The sequence below is a fragment of the Falco cherrug genome, chromosome 13 (genome assembly GCF_023634085.1).
Source record: "Falco cherrug isolate bFalChe1 chromosome 13, bFalChe1.pri, whole genome shotgun sequence".
NCBI lineage: Eukaryota > Metazoa > Chordata > Aves > Falconiformes > Falconidae > Falco > Falco cherrug.
This window is the reverse complement of record NC_073709.1, coordinates 4,992,908-5,012,657: the sequence shown is the minus strand read 5'-3', so window position 1 is coordinate 5,012,657 and position 19,750 is coordinate 4,992,908. Positions and strand designations below refer to the sequence as shown.

At 39.3% G+C, this 19,750-nt stretch overlaps 1 protein-coding gene across 3 annotated transcripts in view; it reads right to left on the bottom strand.

Moving 5' to 3' along the window:
• The window catches only part of VRK2 (VRK serine/threonine kinase 2), a 46,381-nt gene that overhangs the window by 11,389 nt on the left and 15,242 nt on the right, over nt 1–19,750 (bottom strand). For all 3 annotated transcript variants that reach the window (XM_027814572.2, XM_027814574.2, XM_027814573.2), the window contains 2 exons: nt 11,842–11,974; nt 1,645–1,765 (listed from right to left, as the gene is read on the bottom strand). In XM_027814572.2, coding sequence (XP_027670373.1) covers nt 1,645–1,765; nt 11,842–11,974 — 254 coding nt within the window. The remainder of the gene's footprint in view (nt 1–1,644; nt 1,766–11,841; nt 11,975–19,750) is intronic.

Sequence of the window (19,750 nt, the reverse complement as noted above, 5' to 3'; positions counted from 1 at the left end):
TGTAATCTATCTTCAATTCCAATTCTGATGGAGTCTCTCCTCCAGTTATGGCATGGCACAAACATTTCAAAATTAAAACATACCAGCAGTCCTTCAGCATCCCCTTACCAGTGGCCAGAGCTTTGGCAGAGTTGCCTCATTGCCCCAGCATTACTGGGCATGAAAGGCTATAAGCTGGTAGTGAAGAGATGAGAGGATGAGGGTTGGAGTTTCTGCTCCAGCTGCTGCCTTCCAGCTGCACCCCACCTTCCGGGGCCAGCTCCTTCTTCCTCACCATCACAGGCTGCAGCCAAGGACTGGCACACTCACAAGCGATTCAGCTCTGCTGCTTAACATACTTACTAACTTACAAGCAACTGGATACACACATATATGCAGATGTCTATTTCTGGCCTTTGAAAACAGTATAGGCACTGAAAATTAAGATAAATAAAAGGGGGTGACCTGAGCGAGTTACCCAATATCAAGAACGTAATTCCTTAGACTAATAGGATATTTCTGATAAATGGAATCTGTATCATTTTCTGTGCATTTCCTTGAAGCATCTGTTTGCTCGGCATCCTGAAAATGCTAGCAATCTAAGGGTTAACCACAAGAGAAGAATTAGTGAAGCAGCTTGATTGATTAAATTGATTTAACATTGAATTGTATAAGTGTTACCTTGCAGGGGGTTGTGTAATGATCAGAACTTCTAAAGGAGAAATATTAAACATAACATACGATGTCAACATTTACAGATGCAATCTGTATTATCCACAGTCTGCAGGCTAACCTTTTTCTCTGTTGAGAGCCGATGCCACACTGCATTTGCAGATTGATTTCTGCGGATCAGGTATCCCTATTGTGTACCTCTGTTGTGACTTGCCCTACTTAAAAGTTTGCTGCCTTCTCCAATTGTGATGTTACATTTATGGGTAACTACTCTTCTGTATAGGCTTCTACAGGCTACACTGTACCACATGCAATTAACTCTCTCAAGTCCCAACTGTGAAAGCAGAGAAAGAAAACACTAATACACTCTGTTGCTTTAGTAAGCTCTTAATGAGTCATGCTGGGAAAAAGGAAAGATTTTAATCAAGTTCCTTAATATTTTGGTATTTAATTGTTTGTAATGGCAGTAGGCTTATATAACATTAAAAACCTACAGAAAAACATCTGAAAAATAGGATCATACAGAAAGTTAAATAAATTGAATGCACGTGTGGAAAAACTTTCAAGAGATATTTGCACTATAGTCTCTACAAAGCCCCCATGAAGTTTAATGGACACACAGAGCAACCTTATGTATGTGCAGTAAGGCCTGCACTTATTCACAAATGTTTTCTTTAAGAAAAAAGAAAGTTTAAAAAATACACAGCACAAAAATGTGTGTACTGTGCGTTTGAATTTATCATCTCTGTACAGCAGTACATACATAAACATGTGGAAGAAGGTATACATGCACATAAGAGGTCACATTTTAAACCGCTTCTAACATCCCTGTTAATTAAGGAAAATTGTTTTAGTTTTCTCAAAAGATGCTATTCTACAGCATGTGAAGCTGTCATTTTCAGACCTGTTTTGTAAAGTGATGAGGACGTTGCAGGGTTCTAGGGTGGTATACATGTGCAGAGGTGTACATGTGTGTGGTGTCATATTTTTTACTTTGTTTTCGCAGCCTGGACAGCCTCAGGGTCCTTCAGGTTCTGTTCCCAGGGCAGCTTCCCACATAACCATTGCAGCATGCAGTAGCCAAGGATTTCAAGGTCACCTCGTCTGGATGGGGCTAAAATGGGGGGAGGGAGTGGGGAAGAGAAAAAAAAGAAAAAGATGAAGAATAAGAACCTCTTCTTAGGAAATAGAAAAGACTTTGATTGAACTAGTGTTGATGAAATATGAAAAAGCCAAATGGGCAAAGTGTTTTGTTTATTCAGCTGTATTAGACCTAAAACGCCCCGGCATTTGGCCACAGTCCACAGACAGGCAGTGACTTGTTACTGTTGAAGTAAGGGTCAGTTTCCTCACCTCCTCCAACTTCATCCTTCCTCAGTCTGGCCTGTCACATGGACTTGATCCCCATGGCCTCTGACATGATCCAGACAGCCCATAACTGAGTACCAACACTTTCTCAAAGAGCCAAGCAGTAAAACAAAGAAATAAATGTCTGCTGCTAAATTGCTAACACATGTTCCAGGAAGTCCATGGGGTCCACATTGGTCATGCAGGGACCCTGTGAGTGCAGACTAAACACTGATGGCCTTTCCTGTTCTCCTACAGAGCTATTTGAACTTGGAAGATATGACAAAACTGCCATCTAGTGTACATTTATACACCAAAACCATCTGCTTAGCGGTACCACAAACTGTTTGTTTAGAGAGTCGTAGCACAAGCTAAAATACACTTGCCGTTTAGCAAGTCCTGTGTAAACTTACCACTACTGCTTCCAGAAAGGAAGTTATTTCACAGATTTACTCTCACTCTGTGTACCTCAAACAGATATACCAGCAACAGAATACAAATACAATAGATATAACTCCATCAAAAATTAACCCCATCTCCAAACTTCATATATGGAGAAAACCAGGAAACTGAAGTTCATCTATAGATTGACTGTTCCAAAAGAAAGAGGGGAAAAAAGCGCAATACTAAGAGAGCTGCTATGGCTTGCTGCTCTTCAGAGGAAACCAAACTTGAAAAAACTGAACAAGCAGGACTGCTGCAATACTTCTTCATATGCTTTTGACTTGCAGCCTATAGTTTGCAAGTCAAGATCACATGGAATCTGCAGAAACAGAAATTGTCAATCATGATTAAAGATGGGCAGATGTAGAAGTTGAATTTATGCTTTTCCAAAATGATTTTGCACTTTCCAGAAAGGAAAGAAGATTGCAGGTTTTGTACTTTTTGTCTAGCATAAAGAGTAGTAGTTGAGCGTAGTGCTGTTAATTCAGCTGTAAACAGATATCATATTTTATGGGCCTTCATTAAATAAATTCCAGGAAGTCACTCAGCAAACTTATCTTTTAATTTAAAAAGTCATCTGCTAAAAGCTACGGTGCCAACACATCATAACTGTTTCTTGTTACCGTACACACATTATTGTAAAAGCAGAAGATTAGTTCTTATACATTCTTTATCTTAACTGCTATTAGACTACGGGATTATTGAAGGCCCTCCAATCTAACAGAATGCTACACTATCCCTTGGGTGTCATTTATTTTCTGCACTAGATTCAGCAACGTCCTAATGCAAGACTTGGCTCTCATGTTAAAATAAAAACACAATCTCTACCACTTGCTGTTCTGTAGTGATTTCTTCAGCCATAAATCTCCTGTTAACTGTGGAACAACTCCATTCATACACATGTGTTCTCAACTCCTTTTTTCCATTCTGGCAATTCCAGATTATAACCATATAATTCAGCACTTTTGATTGCAGATCCTCCAGTTTTCACACAATGCTTTTCTGGCACCTGCTTGTGTAAGATGGGCTACAGAAAGTGGCATTCTGAGAAAAATTGTCAAAATAACAATGGACCACTTTTTTCCACTGAGGGACTAATTGATATGAATCTGTAAACTATGCTAAGTCAAACAGATTTCAGAAGCTCACCTAGGACAACTCATTTTCTGACAAAACTGTCCCCCCAGAGAGTAGAGTTTACTTTGCAGTTAACAGTTTGACCATCACTAATTACCCTCTCACACACATGCAGATATCTTCCAGCCATTTCCTGACTAATACTAGAGCAATGCCTTCAAAAATAGGGAGATAGGTGCAAGTAAGACTTTACTGTAACAAGTAGTCAGCTAGGGAATAAAAAAAAAAAAAAAATAAAAAGTACATGTAACGAAGCCATACATCACTAAAAAATAAAAGGGGAAATGTTTTACAGAGAGATGGTAAACTCCCATATCACTTTATCTCCCAGGTCACTGCAAGCGTTACTACATAAAGACATTTACATGTGTTTTTCATAGAACCACATGAAAATGTCAGCGTTTGATTATTTGACTGTACTAGCCTATACTTTCTGTCTGCTCTTTTGCCAGCTTTGTATTAGAGATGCTAACCTAAATCATTTACATTCTTATTAAAAAAGTATTCAACTAACTAATCTTTAATGAATTAATATTATCTATGAACAATGGAATAATTAATTTTCACCCCAAAGAAAGCACCAATACATAAGTTTCTGCTATATGTTTACTTGTAAAAATAAATCTGCTAATACAATTGACGTTTACAAGAATTCTTGATAAACATCAACTGAGAGAAGTCAATCTGGCTTCATTTTAAATGTGATAGCCATGAAAAAATAAAACAATTCTGCTTGATAACTTGTCACTGCTACAAGAGCATACATTCAAAATAGTACTTATTTAAATCAAATTCTCTTTACTTCTCTGTAGACTAAAAACTTTTTTTTTTTTTCTGTAATAGATATTTGGGTTCTGCGTTTCTATTCACCAGGATTTTTTTTTATTATTATCTTAGTCTCAGATGAAATACTATTTAATGAGAACATGTTGGTGACATTTTATTTCACAGTATTTTTATAGTTTCATTTTTTAATTTGAAGATTTAAGGCCTGATTCTGTCCTCAGTCCTGCCAAGATAAATCAGGAACGACTCCACTGAAGTTAATGAATTAACAACCTGTCAATGAAATCAGTCAGGCCACAACAAGTTTTATATACACCACAACCATATACTCAACACGCAGGCACAGGATTCAACGATAACTCAGAACAACATAACTGAAGCAATTCACTCTGAGAAGAAAATACATTATGTATCACTGTATACTGGATTTGGCAGCTATCTGAGCCCTAATTTATATTCAGATTACTATTTCAAAATAGATCATAAATGACATCACACTGGCCACAATATGCTCTCAAAACTACACCGCTCCCAGGAACTCATCTGAAACTCATGTAAAAATGGGAGTTTTCCTTTATGGCCCTTGTTAAGCTAACTTTCTCAAGCCTTTGCAAAGATCTAGGAGACTAACGAGTGACATATGAAATGTTCTTCTATTATTTTTAATTAGCACTGTTACATTATAATTTCACCATTAGTGTTTCTTTAGATTGGAAGCTTTTCATTAAAAGGATCATTTTAGTTGCTCATATTGCATCTACATGCAGTAGAACCTCCAATTCTCACTGGCATTACAGCATACAAATTAATGTTAATTCACAAACAAATATAACTCATACCACAGTCATTAATCCAAAAGCCCATAAAGGAAAGGAGTGTTAACATGACCATGGAGAAATATAATTATGTTAAAAATATATCATCACAATGTTTTAATAGATGAACTAAAAGTGATAGAACTTCTTAGTTCAAGATTGAGATGATAAAAAAAACAGGCAAATACAAGACTTGTCAAAAATCAGTGCCTCTATTAAAGGCAGGGGAAAGGAAAAGACAAAAAAAAAAGGCTGCTAATGAAGCATTGCTTCCCCAAGATACTGGTCAGTCTGAGAGTTCACCGCAGCAGGATAGCGACTAACTGAATAGAGCGGGTGGCTACGGGGAAAAGGTTAGACAAATAGAGTTACATTTACAATGAATGTTAATGCTTGGAGGCCATTCTGTACAGAGTTATCCAGTCTCAGGCAGGGCAACTGTCAGCAGGGGCCAGGAACAACCTCCCCTCCCCTCACACACAGTTCTGCACCATTAGCTTGGCATGTTGCTGACGTACTCACTGACAATAACCACCACCACAGAACGCTGGAAGGAAAAACCCAGTGCAAACACGGTCTCACCACAACTGTACTACAGCTCTTCCAGAGAACTCAGTCTGGGACATGGCGACAAGCCACTTGTCCGGTGCCAGCTATGGGCTCTCTTCTAAACTTGGACCTTACAGCTATACTCAACTGCTCATACAGCTGCTCGGCACGAAACATACTGCAGCACTGGCAGAAGTTCCCGCAGTTGTTCCCAGGGGGGATACAACTGTCACTCTCCAGCACTGACCTCGCCTTGGGCAGTCACAGAGGTGCCGTGCTGACAATACTGGCCTCACAGTCCTGAGGACTCGCACCCTCTCAAAGGCAGCATCAAAGCTGGCAACCAGCCCAAACATCAGCACGGCTCTTGTCAGTCATGGGATGCAGTCCCAGCACAGCAGCTGGATAACTCGTTTCAAAGCCCACAAAAACAGCAACGCTACTGCTGCTGTCCTGATGCAGCCAAACTCACAAGCACACAGTGAGCCAGCAGGTCTTAAAGGCCAGAAGTTCCCAAACTGTGATCCTCAAACCTCTTCACAACAGCAGAGCTTTCCTGGACAATCACAACCGCCTAATGTGCGGGTGCAGGCACGTGCACAGCAGCCTGCAAACAAGCAGTTACATGCACCCACGGACCAGCAGGGTGTAACTGCAGAGCCTCCCTGTTTCCCCACTTGCTCTGCTGCAGCCATAATCGAAGAGTACAGCCAGCTGCAGGATTCTCCTCTAAACATGAAGAGAGAATGAATAATCATCAGGATGGTGGAATGGGATGTGCTGAAAGGAAGAGGGCTGGGGTCCTGATTTGGTGGGGAGACGTTTATGCAGTGGGAAGTTTAGAAGATGCAAGGGAACTTCACCACAAGATCTGAGTGGGAGATAAAATAGTGGTGGCAAGAGGTGCAGATACCTGGTTGGAAGTAAAATGTTCCAAGCTTGCAGCGAGGAGAACGTGTGGCAGGAGAGTGGGGACAGGAAGTTTTACTCTTCTTTCACATCTGTGTGGCAGAAAAAAAATCACAGAGGTAAGGGGCTGACAGGTAGGGGCTGACAAGCAGCTGTGAGATTCACTAACTTTTTGAACTCATGGCGTAGAGAACAACAACAGCCAAAATTAAACAGCCAATTCCCAGCCACACTCATCAGTTCTGCTAGAAAGTTGTGAGGCTCATCATCTTATTTTGCCACTTCTGGACATTCTTGGCAGGACCCAATAAGCTTACAGAGGTGGTTATAGGAACCTGTTCAATCTTATCTTCACAAAAGCCCCTCTTCTTTCACTTACAATGACCTCCTGCTCCATCTTCTGCTGGGCGCATATTTCTAATCAAACACTCAGAAACGAAAATATCTTTTTATTTATTTTACACTGCAAAGTTCCACCCATTTTTTGCCAGACCAGTTATATTTTCCTTTTATTTTTAGGATTTACAGTTTGTCCTGCACACAGTCTTTGGGAAAGACATACCAAACTACAGCAAATCAATAATTCATTTGACCAACAAAAAAATCCAGCAGGCTCCCTCTGAATCCTAACTATACATGGACAGATGCCAAATAAACCTCTTGATCCAGAGCCATTTAGAGCTCTGTTCTCTGGAAGCCATGCAGGCTTAGAAAGGGCGTGTTTCCAGGCATTGGTGTTTGTATTCTTGCACATCCTTCCTCACAAAAGGAACTCCGTGTATATTCTAGTCAACTCCCGCATATAAAAGAAAAAGAAAAACGGACAAGCATCGAGCTATGTTCTTAATATCAAACTGCAACAGTTTTGTCAGACCAGTGGGGAAAATAAGAACAAGAACTGCAGAGCCTTCCCTACAATCAGCCCAATGCCTGCATTGCCCTGTACAAACAGTGTACAAGCATTTGGCTGGACCTCCAGGAGCACATGTTGCAATGACCCAGTGTGAGGGGCACAAAGAACTGGCTGAAAAAAAGACATCAAACATAGCTGGAACTGCCTTCCCCTAATACTGAAAATGAAAACAGGCACACACTCTTTTGCTTGATGAAACCAGCTCAGACAAAACATATTCACCAGCTACCAAAAAGTGACAACCAGTAGGAGGCAAGCATCATCAGATATTCTACTTCTCTTTAAGGCTGTCAGAAGTCCCACCGCTGTCTTAAGCAGCCTTTACTATTCTAGATGTAAATAGAAGACCTGCAAGGATTTTGGTAGGCCCTCTATCCAATGCGAGAGATGGCAAAACTGCTAATAGTTACTGTGAACCATCGTTAAAAGGAAGAGGAGAGTCATCTTGAAATCGATGGCAAACACAAATATATGCTGGAGGGAATTCAACATAGACAGTTCATATTCTTATGTTCATCAATGATAGCAAATTAAAACTGGTCTTATGCACTCAATGCACAGGACTGGAGTATTTAAAAAAAACTCAATATGTTAAGCGCAGTATATCTCCAGAGAAATTAGGTATTGACTGCATGCCTCAGTGAGTAGAAAATCTACAAAAATCCATAGGAGACATTGATCCAAATATTACTTTTTAACACTAACTATGTAACAATTTTTTAAATGTACACTGGGTGCAGATATAATTCTCTTTAATTATCAATCAACAAACAAAAATGTAATACTGTTTATACAGTATGGTCTTTAAAAATGAATACAATGAATACACTCAAATACTACACTAAAACTAACAGTGCAGCTGTGCTACATGAAATTTGCTGCAAGATAGAAAGGTTTTAAATTTAAAAACCCCACATGCTGGTTGCAGTGAGATCCAGCCACCACATACAGAAAAGCTGATGGTGTGGGTCAGATCACGTGGCAAAGGCCAACTCGGGTATCAACTTGGTTCAAAGTGAACCCAAGACACAGACAGGGGATGTAACTGTCTGGTTGTGATGAATACTTGCAGACACCCGACAAGTCTGGAAGCCTCCAGGCAGCACTACAGCACAGAAGAGCCAGCCTGTGGGGCCCACATGCGCTGGGCAGAGCACAGGTGAGCCACACAAAACTAAAGCCAGAACCAACACAAAATGCTGAGGCATGAGGCAAGGGAGCTGCTCCCATCATTTTCCAGCACAGGGATAATTCCTTTTCAGTTCCAGCACAAGGTCAAAGCCACCAGCACCACCAGCATACACTGGCACATGCTAAAGTACGTTGTTTGAAGGCAGTGATTCGTCATCAGCTGCCACAGAAACGGCACACTCAACTCAGCCCTTATCAGCTGTCAGAAGAATATGGACTAATTCAACCACCCAGAAGTGTCACCACACAGTGGCCGCTAGTAGGAAACTTTCTGGATCTCTGTGGACTGCATAATCTCTACACCTGATGAACTCCATAGATAGCTTGGGGAATAAATAGGCATGCAGCTGGGTTAAACTCTCGATTCAACTAGGGAAACACCAGTGTTGATTTAAATTAATGGGAAGCGGTTGCATTTGATTGGCTTTATGCAAGGGGGTTATCAGCTTCAAGTATTGCCAAGAGCCACTTTTGAAAGCAACAAATTTGTAATTTTGTTGTAAGTTTCAGCATGTACCTCCAATAGGTGTATATATTGAGGCAGCTCCTTTATGAGCAAGTCAAAATGTTCTCATTTGTCTAGCTCAATACAGTGACTGGTATAGTCAAGGTTTCTGAGATTGGAGATATTTATGTTGCCATGTATATTCAGGAAATGACCTCTGGAAAGGACCTCATTTATATAAAATAACATTTAACAATTAGAACTATATTCCAAGAGTATTTAAATAAAAAAATACTCTACCGGAATGAATGCTGTCTATGCAGCTTTTATTTGCCAACAGTGAAGCTAGTCTTCAAACACTTTTTGTAAGCACACCCCACCTCACTTGGTACATGGGATTGTGCCGAGACTCAATCACGAGTTGGGAGCACAGAGATTGTTGAGCAAAGCAGCCCTTTGCTCCAGCTGTTGGAAGTCTTTCAGTATCCCGAAACATCTCCACAAATCTAAATCTCACAAGAGATGAGATGAGGGAAACCAGTCACTGTGTTCTGCCATCCAGACCTGTGCAATCTCCAACAGAAGTCGCTGCAGATGCATGTTTTCCCTGGGATGCTGAGAGACCTGCTGCAAATGGGAAACACTGGTGACTTGACCTTAGTGGATTCAGGCTGTTACAAAGTCAGAGCTGAGGCATTCAATGTGAATAGCTTGGATTGTCTGCAACATACCAGATACCACATCGTGTTCTGCAGGCTTTTCCAGCAGAAGCATCAGAAAAATCCATGGATTTTCTGTTTGCAGCTACTAACAAGCAAAAAATTTTCTAGTGTAAGATGGGGGTAAGCTCACCCAAGCTATCCTTCTGAATATTTTGTTTTCTGGAGTCCTCTGCTTTTCGCCCATTCTGTCATGGCTTTAGCTACTTGACCGGGTGATCTATCCCACAGATTGCAGAAGACAACAACTTAATTAACACTTGCATTGTGCACACCTTTTGCACAATGTTGAAAGTTGAAATATTTCCCTAGACTTTCAAATAAAAGGAATTATCTGTCCTGTAATCACATGCCCATCAACAGATACCTGCCCACGAGAAACAAGCTGCTGTAACTATCCAACTGTCAAATCGCAAATACTCCAGCTTCTACCTGTTCTTCAAACACCATCCACATCAAACACTAGTACACAGCCACATTGCTCACGCTACCAGGGAAAGCAGCCAGCCAGATCTCCAGAAAACACACTGTATGCTTGGGAGGGCTAGAAGAGTCTGAAACAGATGCCCTCTTCACCACAGAATATTTTTTAGCAGGTGAAATTGTGCAATTGTCTTAGTAGCAAATACTTGACAGTCTTATTTCATTTTTCCTAATGACCAAAGTTAAACGACTGCAGGTTTTAACAGCGCCGGCAAATTATCAAGACCCTCTACATTACATGGTCAATGGTCCTTTTAATAGAAAAAGCAATAATATACAGTTGTTTGTGCCAACTAAAACTCATTAGAAAGTATTAGTTTAAGGTAACAGTTCAGCAGCTATTAACAAGCACAAATTTCCACAGTTATCGCTTGTGACACTATGATACTATCAAAGCTGGCAGCAGAAAACCATTCCTTTTGTTTTAGAAGATCTTGGTGGGGGGGAGAGAGGGGGGAATACGGGAAAGAAAAGTTAACAAAAACACTGTTTCATAGCAAGAGTCGAAGTTTTTCAATAATCACCATTTTTTTCACTAGCATAACATTAGAATTGACTTTTAGTCTTGCTGACATAGCAACTAAGAAAGTTGTGTTGCATTGACCATATTGATTGTGAACAATGCAGCCATCAGTGGGACTTTGCACCATATATTTTCAATATTGACCTCCCATTCCCTTTTCCATGGCTCTATGGGTCTGCTATTGGATTTGAACTGCAGTGTAATAAACAGCTAAGGTTTAATTAATGGTAAATGAATACAAGACATAGGTTATGACTTTAACTAATTAGGGAATTGTTGAATTAAGTCTGCCTTGGAATGCAAGGCAGTACAATCAATATCCAATAAAAGGACTATGTATGTAATTTACCTGCAAATGTGTTTCCAATACCATCAAAGTGAGTTTAAATAAGTAAGATATATGAAAGGTTACTGGAAAAAAGATTTCAAAAAGTTAACACTTTATGGCTTCCAAAAAGGTTTTTCTCCTTGCAGAAGGAATGTCATCTTGAAATATCCTCTCATAACACAGATGGTGACACTCAGGCACAGCTCTCCCTAAAGGACAGTGCAGACTCAAAACATTTTTCCTTGACAATGCAACATTAGTAAATATTGCCTCTGCCTCTACAGAGTATAGCAAACACAAACCACTACTCCCAACACGAACCAATTAAGTTTAATGGCAAGCTCTTCTTAGGGTCCACCTTCCAGCACCATACATGCAGCAGCCTTTCAGTTTTAATCAAGCTGGCCCCCTTCCCCCACCAGCCCCGGAGAAGCATTCCCAGGTACAAGAAGAGGTCATCACACAAGGGTCTGATCAACCCTGAGCAATACCCAAGACTACTACTATTGTATACATCAGCTCACACAGCCTGATTACTCATTCTGTAATCACTCCTCTGAAATAAAAAAAAAAAAAAAAAAAAACCAAAAAAGAAACCTACCTACTCCCTTGTGGGCATCTACGCTGGTAAACTCTATTGTCCCATTATGGCCCTTCCTAGGATTTTCCTGATACTGTTTGTGGTTCCCATTGGGACAATATCTGTAGGAAAGTCCATAATCTGCAAGATAAACCTGGAAGACATGAACAGACAAATGAATAATGCTTTTGTCCTTTGAAAGTATAACCTTTATAATTAAGTCTTAAGAAACTGATGGGTTAAGGACAGCCTTAGATCTAAATTTTATTAAACCAAATGGTGCCTCAGGATAAAATATGTACAACTGGGGGCTATAACAGCTGCCCTCCCCATTTAAATCCTTCCACTACTATACTCTTACCTTATTTCAGAGTTGAGGAGAATTTCAGTCTTTTTATTTTGTTCCTAAGCTCTCTCCTCTCCAGGTGGGCACCCTAGACATCATAAACTGCAATATGCCTTTTATGTATCCTCACGTTGCTTTTGGGACCCCTTCCCCTACTTACTTAAACAGGCACATACACACCTCTGTTCAAATTTTCCATCGGCTGAGACTGTGCAATTTCATAACAGCAGTGCAACTCAAAAGCCAACCAGAGGAAGTGAGAGGCAGCAGCTTGCAGCAAGACTGGACACAGAGCTCTAGCGCTAACAGGGACCATGCCCACAGGGCTGCTGGGCATTAGCCTAACTATAGTCTCATTGTTTTGAATGTCAGTCAGTAACTTCACACTGGCAATGACTATTTAAACATAAAGTGTAAGATAAAGCAAAGCAAAATAAATTACCTCCTCCCCACCCAGAAAGCAATCTTAGGAAATCACTCCTGAATTTACAAAACATTTTGAAAAGGCACAGAGCCAGATTTCACTCTCAGTTACTCTGAAGCATGGAGCTAAATCAGTGTAAGAGAAAAAAATTGGGTCCCTACTTGAGCAGCAAGCTCATGCATTCTGCCACATTTACCCTTCCATCCTGGCACAGGTGATTTTTTTTTTCTTTCCCCAAGATGCTTCAGTATAGCTACCTAAAGAACCACAGTTCTGAATGACATATCTGGAATACGCACTTGCATAATCTTGGGACTTAACTGCAAAAGTATTAAGTGACTTTAAAACTTAGTCTTGCAAACTTTTATGGTATTTTGAAACTGAAAACAGAACAGCTCAGGACAGCTGAATTTTACTTTCTGTTCTTCTGCTTCCTGTCAAGACAAACCTGAACATGCAATCTGGCTCCTACCCCTCTACTTCTCTATAGACAGTGCATGCAGTACTGCATCCGTGTCAGTTCTGCCACCCACATAATTTAGATTAAGGGCACAAGTCCACTCCATGAAGTTCAGATTAACACGTTCTACCCTCCAACAGGGGTAGACTTACTACATTCACATGGTCAATTACTGCATTGCAGCCGACGAGCAGTAACTTGTTGAAAGCAGTGGAATCTAATCACTCTGTCCATTCCACAATATCCCACAGGTTATTTTCTCACTTCAGCCTGGCCTTTGCCCCTTACATTGACCAGTTCTCACATCAGGTAATTGGCCTTTTTTTTTATAAATATCCAAGTATGGTACTTCCACTTTAAAAAGAAAACAAAGAAAAAGCTACAGATTGCTCCTATATTGCCAAAGGAACTGATCTCTGGGACAAAAGCTACATCATACTATATTAAAAAGAAAAACTTCTTCTTATTCAAACCTTAGTTTTGTCTCCTGTCACTAAAAAACAGCTTATCTTATAAAAGTCTAACATAAACTCTGCTGGCACTTACTTGTAATTTAATTATGTCACTCCTGGTAGAGGAAACAAACAAAAAATCCTCAAGAAAATTTAACGCATTATTTTGTAGCACATTCTGTTGAACTACTGATTCCTGTTTGTGCTCCAGGCAGCTTCAAATCCTGGGATGGCTGGTCTCTTGGTTTTACTGTTTCTGCTGCAGGATCTGTGCTTATTTGGAGCGTGTAAGCTGGGATGCAGCCCTCACTTCCTGCAGGGTGATGGCTTTTAAGATTACCGATGAGGTTTTTCACCTGACAGACTATACAAACTGTGAGACAAGATTAAAGACTGTAGGCACATTTAGAAAATCTGGAACGAGGCAAAAACTTTGTTGGGTTGACTGATTTGATTTTCTCCTGCATCTGTTCTCCAATGTATTCCTGATGCTCTGGTACCTGTCCTAATTGAGCCCACAGTCAGTGTGATAGAACTAAGTTGAACTACCCTAATACCAAGTTTTCAAGTCTTCTGCATCCTTTGTGGGCTGGGAAGGACAGAGCAGGCTAGAAGGTGTATTCTTCCCATGCTAAGTGGTGCATTTTGGATTTTGCTTGACTATAGATTTCTGACATACAGTTGACCAGAGTAAGACGAAAATCAGAGCGGATTTCAACCTTTAAAAATTGAGGCTATGCCTTATATTAAAATGAGGTTTTTAACTGTTAGAAAAAACAATACAACAAAAGCTTCTCTGCCAGCTCTCTGGTTCTGCCTGGGCTGGGAACGCTAGCTAATGTGATAGACACTCCCATATGGCAGCCCAGCCTTGGGGGTCTTTCAAACTATATTAACAACAGGATATCTAGAAAGTAGCTACAAATATTTGCTAGTCAAACTTGAACTATGTAAAAAAGTTACCAGTTATCCTGCAGATGAATCATAGTAACTAGGTACTCTTAATCCATTGTTAAGCAACAGATTTGCTTAAAATACTTTCTGTAGTAGTATCAGCAGAGCAGTTTTAAATTTATACTGAAAAAAAACTTTTAAAAGCAAGAGGTAGCTTTAGGTTATCCTGCCTTGACTGATGGTGGCAAGACCTGTAAACCAAGAATCAACCACTTCTTAAAGCCACTTACATGCAATTGTAATAACATCTATGACTGCACCACAGTTTGCTCCCAAAGTTGGTCATGAGTGTCACTGTTCAGCTTACTTCTGGCTGTGCCATTTATCATTTCCACAACTTTTGCATCAAATTTTTTCCACAAACATGCAACTGATGGTAGCCTCCCAAAGAAAAGCCTCTTGGCTACCAACAAAAGTCAATCCCCTTCAGCTTGTACAAAAGCAGCAATGCACTATTACAACCTTGTCACAATCATTATCAGAATGACTACATTATTTTAAATTACCATTAATTTCATTTCATCAATTCTCATTATAACCCTTTCATCATTAAAAAGATATATAGTTCTTTATAGCTAATTGTCACTTTTTGATAATGTAACATAGTATGCCCTTCCAAATTTGCTCAGAACCAGTGGGTAGGGGTAGTTAATGAATTTGTAGGTAGGTGGTTGCACGTTTTTTAAGGGTATAGGGAGGGGAAAGAAGATGAATATTAAAGAATATTGAAAAAAATTAAGTCAGCATTAGTCTGTTTTTCCATACCATAAATATTTTTCATCTGCATGCTTTTTTTTTGGAACAACAAAACAAATAAGAACAAAAAGAGAACAAAACACACCCGGAGCAAGATAAACAAAGACACTTGAAAAAAGAAATGGTAACATGGATGATGAAGGTGCAAGGGCAAGGCAAGCCTAAAACAGCTGGGTTTAGCTGTGTTACATTGTACATCCCTTTCCACACACCTACTTAACACTTGTTTTTGCTCGTTTTCTCTTTTTTTACACACCCCTGTCCGACTAAGCAGTTCTTAGCACAGTGAGTTATTAATAGATTTTGTTATAGATTAGGAGCCAGATTTCTTGCCTTCACACTTAATTTCATGCAAACATGAATGTGCCCATCTTATTCAACCCAACAGCCACACAGGCGCAAATAATTATGTGCACAATCAACCAGCTGTAGATTCAGCAGTCCTTGTCCTTTCTGTGCAAGCCTCCCTCGCTGTGCTTTGTATCTGAAATGCTAAATATCTGCTAAACATATAAAATTCTTACAACCTGTAATACATTATAATATATAAGTGCACTGATCTGGGAAGTTGTAAGCCTGGCACTTTGGATTCTCACAGTATTTTCTTTATCTCGAAGTACACATAGCAGGAGTTATCGCTGAAAGGGTAACAATACAGTGATTTTCTTTGTACATTTTCTTTCCAGTGGTTCTGTTACTAGGCTTATGTAATGCACGATAAATAAGTAGACACCTTCTAATAAGAGGCAGATTGGTTGCTAATGGCCATAGTGCTGTCAACTTCAGCTGGACACTACACTTAGAAAAGGCTAAAGGTAAACTGAAGTCCATCTTGGGATACGAAGTCCAAAATGTAGTGTTTGGGACAAAAATAGCATCTTTCACAAAATAGAAGCCAAGGTAGAAGGAAAGCAGGTTAAAACAAAGGACAGAGAGGAAGAAATCTTGTGTGACTTTGGTGGCAAGTCCCAATGCTGGAACCAATTGAACCCCAAGGTATTTGGGCCATTACTACAGGAAGAAATTAAACCAGTGTAAACAGTTCTATCCACACAGAGCAGTAGGACTGATGAAAGAAAACTAAGGCCATCTGATTGAGAAGTTACATCTCACATCAAGGGGCTAGGCAGCATCCGTAAGTTAAAACTCAACTGTTTCTGTATAGTATCTCTGCATGCTGCATCCTTCCTAAAAACATGCAAAGGAGAACAGAAAAGATTTTCACTTCTCTAGATTCATCTGCTCTTTAGCTAATCTGTCATACAGGACTAATGAGCAGGAATCACAATGATTCACCTCGCAATTAAAAATGGCTTAAAGTTGGAATTTTTTTCATGCATGTTTTTCCCACATGATCAGTGTGTGAGCTTTGTATCTTCTATACTGGTCCACTGAAAGCTGGTCTTAAAAATGTAACAATTTGAAACATTTTTGTATTCTTATTTTTTCCTTTTCACAGTCAGGGCTATCTATGATAATCAAGTCTGAGTTTTATTCTATGACTACCTTTTCTAAGGAACACTTAAAATCTAAATCAGAACTGAAGTGCAAATGCAATGAAAATCTACAGCTTAAAAACCCAAATCGTCCACTTCTGGTGCAGACTTGAGTCTGCAATATTGCAGCATGTCTGCCCATATATTCCATGGGGGAAAAAGAAAATACTACAAAGTAATTGTTTTGAAGAGGCATTCTTCCAAGCCTCATTTCATTTATTAAAAACTCTGATTTTAAGCTTTTGTCTGATGACCGCTTGCCTCTTTTAATAGTAACACAATTTAAAAGGGTTTAATGGATTTGAATTTCTTTTTTAGAGTCTGTATCAATAATGTTTCTTCTGCTTTATCATACAGTTGCTACTATGCACCAAATTATCTTTAACTTGCTGCAATACAGTGCTTCACTTGTTCTGTAATTTATAGGTATGATCACTTCAAGTTTTCTTTCAGGCCTCTCCGAGATTCATGGGCTATGTACTTCCCTCAGTACATCACTCCTATTCTGTCAGTCATTGTGCTGGGCCCATGTTCAGAAACATATTGACTAGAGAATTGATCTTTTGACCTGTAACTCACTGAATGGCCTCGCTCCCTTCTATTGAATAGATCTGCAGCAAGCTGCTCTTTGAGGTCAGTTGATTCTGATCTTCTAACCATTTCTAAACATCATTTGAAGGTCACAGAGTGACAGGACCTTTACTTTATTTGTTTCTCTGCCTTGCCACAGAAGGTAGGGGATAGCAGTATGGATTTCACATGTTCTTTCAAAAAGGGGACTACGATATTTATTGGCTGTTGTGTGAATTTACCAGGTTAATTTACAGAAGGCAGAGAGTAGCAGCAGAAAGTCTAAGATAGAAAAATGATCTTTTTTGAAACTGCAGGAAGTCAGCCACAAATTTACACATAAGAGTATACATGAACAGCCATTAAATGACAAAAAAAGAAGTAAAGTTGAGTATAAAGGTACAAACGCTTATGTCTCTTCACCAAAACATAATATGGAAATATATTTTGAACATATACCTATATATAGTTTTTAAGAGATTCGCAATGGGTTTCTTTAAAAAGAACATTTCTTATTTATTTTCTCTTAAAATCATAGATCCTAAAGAACAAGAACCCACTAGCATCAAATTCTTAAAAAAACCTCACCACAGAAATCGTTAGGTCAGACAGCTTTATTATGCCAACTCCCAGTGGAGCTACAGGTCTCTCAGCTTGCATTCCTGAGCCTGAGTTTGCCACTGGCTAGATGCTCTCACTCCCTATTTATGAGATTAGTTGGATCACTTTACCTCCTTGTCCGTTGATTTAACAAAAAACAAGAGCAAGGCAATCTAGCCATCCACCATTTCAGCAGAGAGAGAAGGCTGGACAAAACACCTCACAGGCATTTGGTAGCAATAACAGTGTCTGAGGTTTTATCTAAAGTGTTTAAGCTTACTAGAAGATTGTCAAATTAAAATACAGCATCTCCAACAACAGTTTAGAGGATACAGGACAGAATATTCCATATTATGGTCTAAATATTTAGTCAGTGGTAATGCTCCACAGCTTCCCAAAATACCGTTCTGGTAAATACATAATACTTTCAGCTCACCAGCATGTTATAAAGACAGCCTGATTTGTAGAAAAGGCTGTTGCAGCATCACCAAGCCTTACATAGGAACTGGACACATTTGGAATAGGAAGAAGCAACTTTCACGGCAAAATTACATGCAAATTGATGGCACATGCAAATAGCTAAGACATGATAAATGCAAAATTGTCTGTGCAAGTACACATTTACAGTTCTGAATACCTGAATCTAAGCACGAATATTGTCTAGTACTGCTCCTAAGCCAGGTAAAGAACATTTATTGAAGTATAAGGGCAGATGGCACATCAGAGGCAACAATTCCAGGGGAATTAGTGGCATATGTAGATCCGCCAATTTAGAAGTTTTAGCTGTGGTGTTGGTAAGATTATCCTTTCTTTTCATGCCCCAAAAGACACAAAGCATACATGTTTCAAGATATTGTGCAACCTGTGTCCAGAAAATGTTTTTTTATTGAGCCAGAAACAGTCCCACTAAGCCATCTACCCTGCTGCGTAACCTAAATATAGTACACATTACCTTTAAAATATATTTAGAAATAATCACCACTGTCTACGTGATTGTAGACTGGTATGGTATAGTTATCACAGCTTCACTGAAATCAGCAGACCTGTGGCCACTTGCAGAATTTCTGAGGTCCGTGACCAGGAAGTTTATCTGATCAGCTCTAAGTATTCTTAAGCATAATAGAGAAATGAAAGTTTAATTCATACCTTACAAATATTAGACATTCTCTTCTGTTAGCTCTTCAGAATTAGAATGTGAACTTTTAAAAAAGTTTTATAGAATACTTTCAGTGGAGAAGGAATTTTGCTGAAAGAAAATTCTACACAAAACCTCTCAACAGTAACATACACTTCGTACATATTTGTTTGTACTTCCTTTGTAAGTAGCTCCTAGCTACTGGATACAATGGAATATCTATTGATTTCTTTTATTTAATAAATATAATTTAAATTATATTTCCACCTAAAGCCTCTGTCCAGTAACTCACCTTATTTTTAATCTGGCAATGAATTTACTACTCACGAAAACCAAATACTAGTATAGCATGATCTTCATGCAGACAACATGAAAAACAAAACAGAAAACCACCCTACAGTCTGGCTAGTTCAAAAGCAGCTGATCAAAGTCAGCTACATGTCTTAAAATTTTATGATTACTGTAAATGGACACTTCCAAAATGATTTCAATGTGAAAAACAGCAGCATATCTTGCTGTCATAAAAATACACAATAGCCAAGACAAAAACAGTCATTTGAGTTATGTTAAGGGGTTTGGGTAGCATATCATTTTGCCTGTAAACAGCTTCCCTCTTTGGATTCAGCAGGCTGGTAAACACCATAAACTGAGATTATGTACTGGCTGCTACCACTGTCTAAAACCGTCGTTGTTTTAAACAGCCATAATAGTTTTTAAACTATGTGTTCTAGTTCATA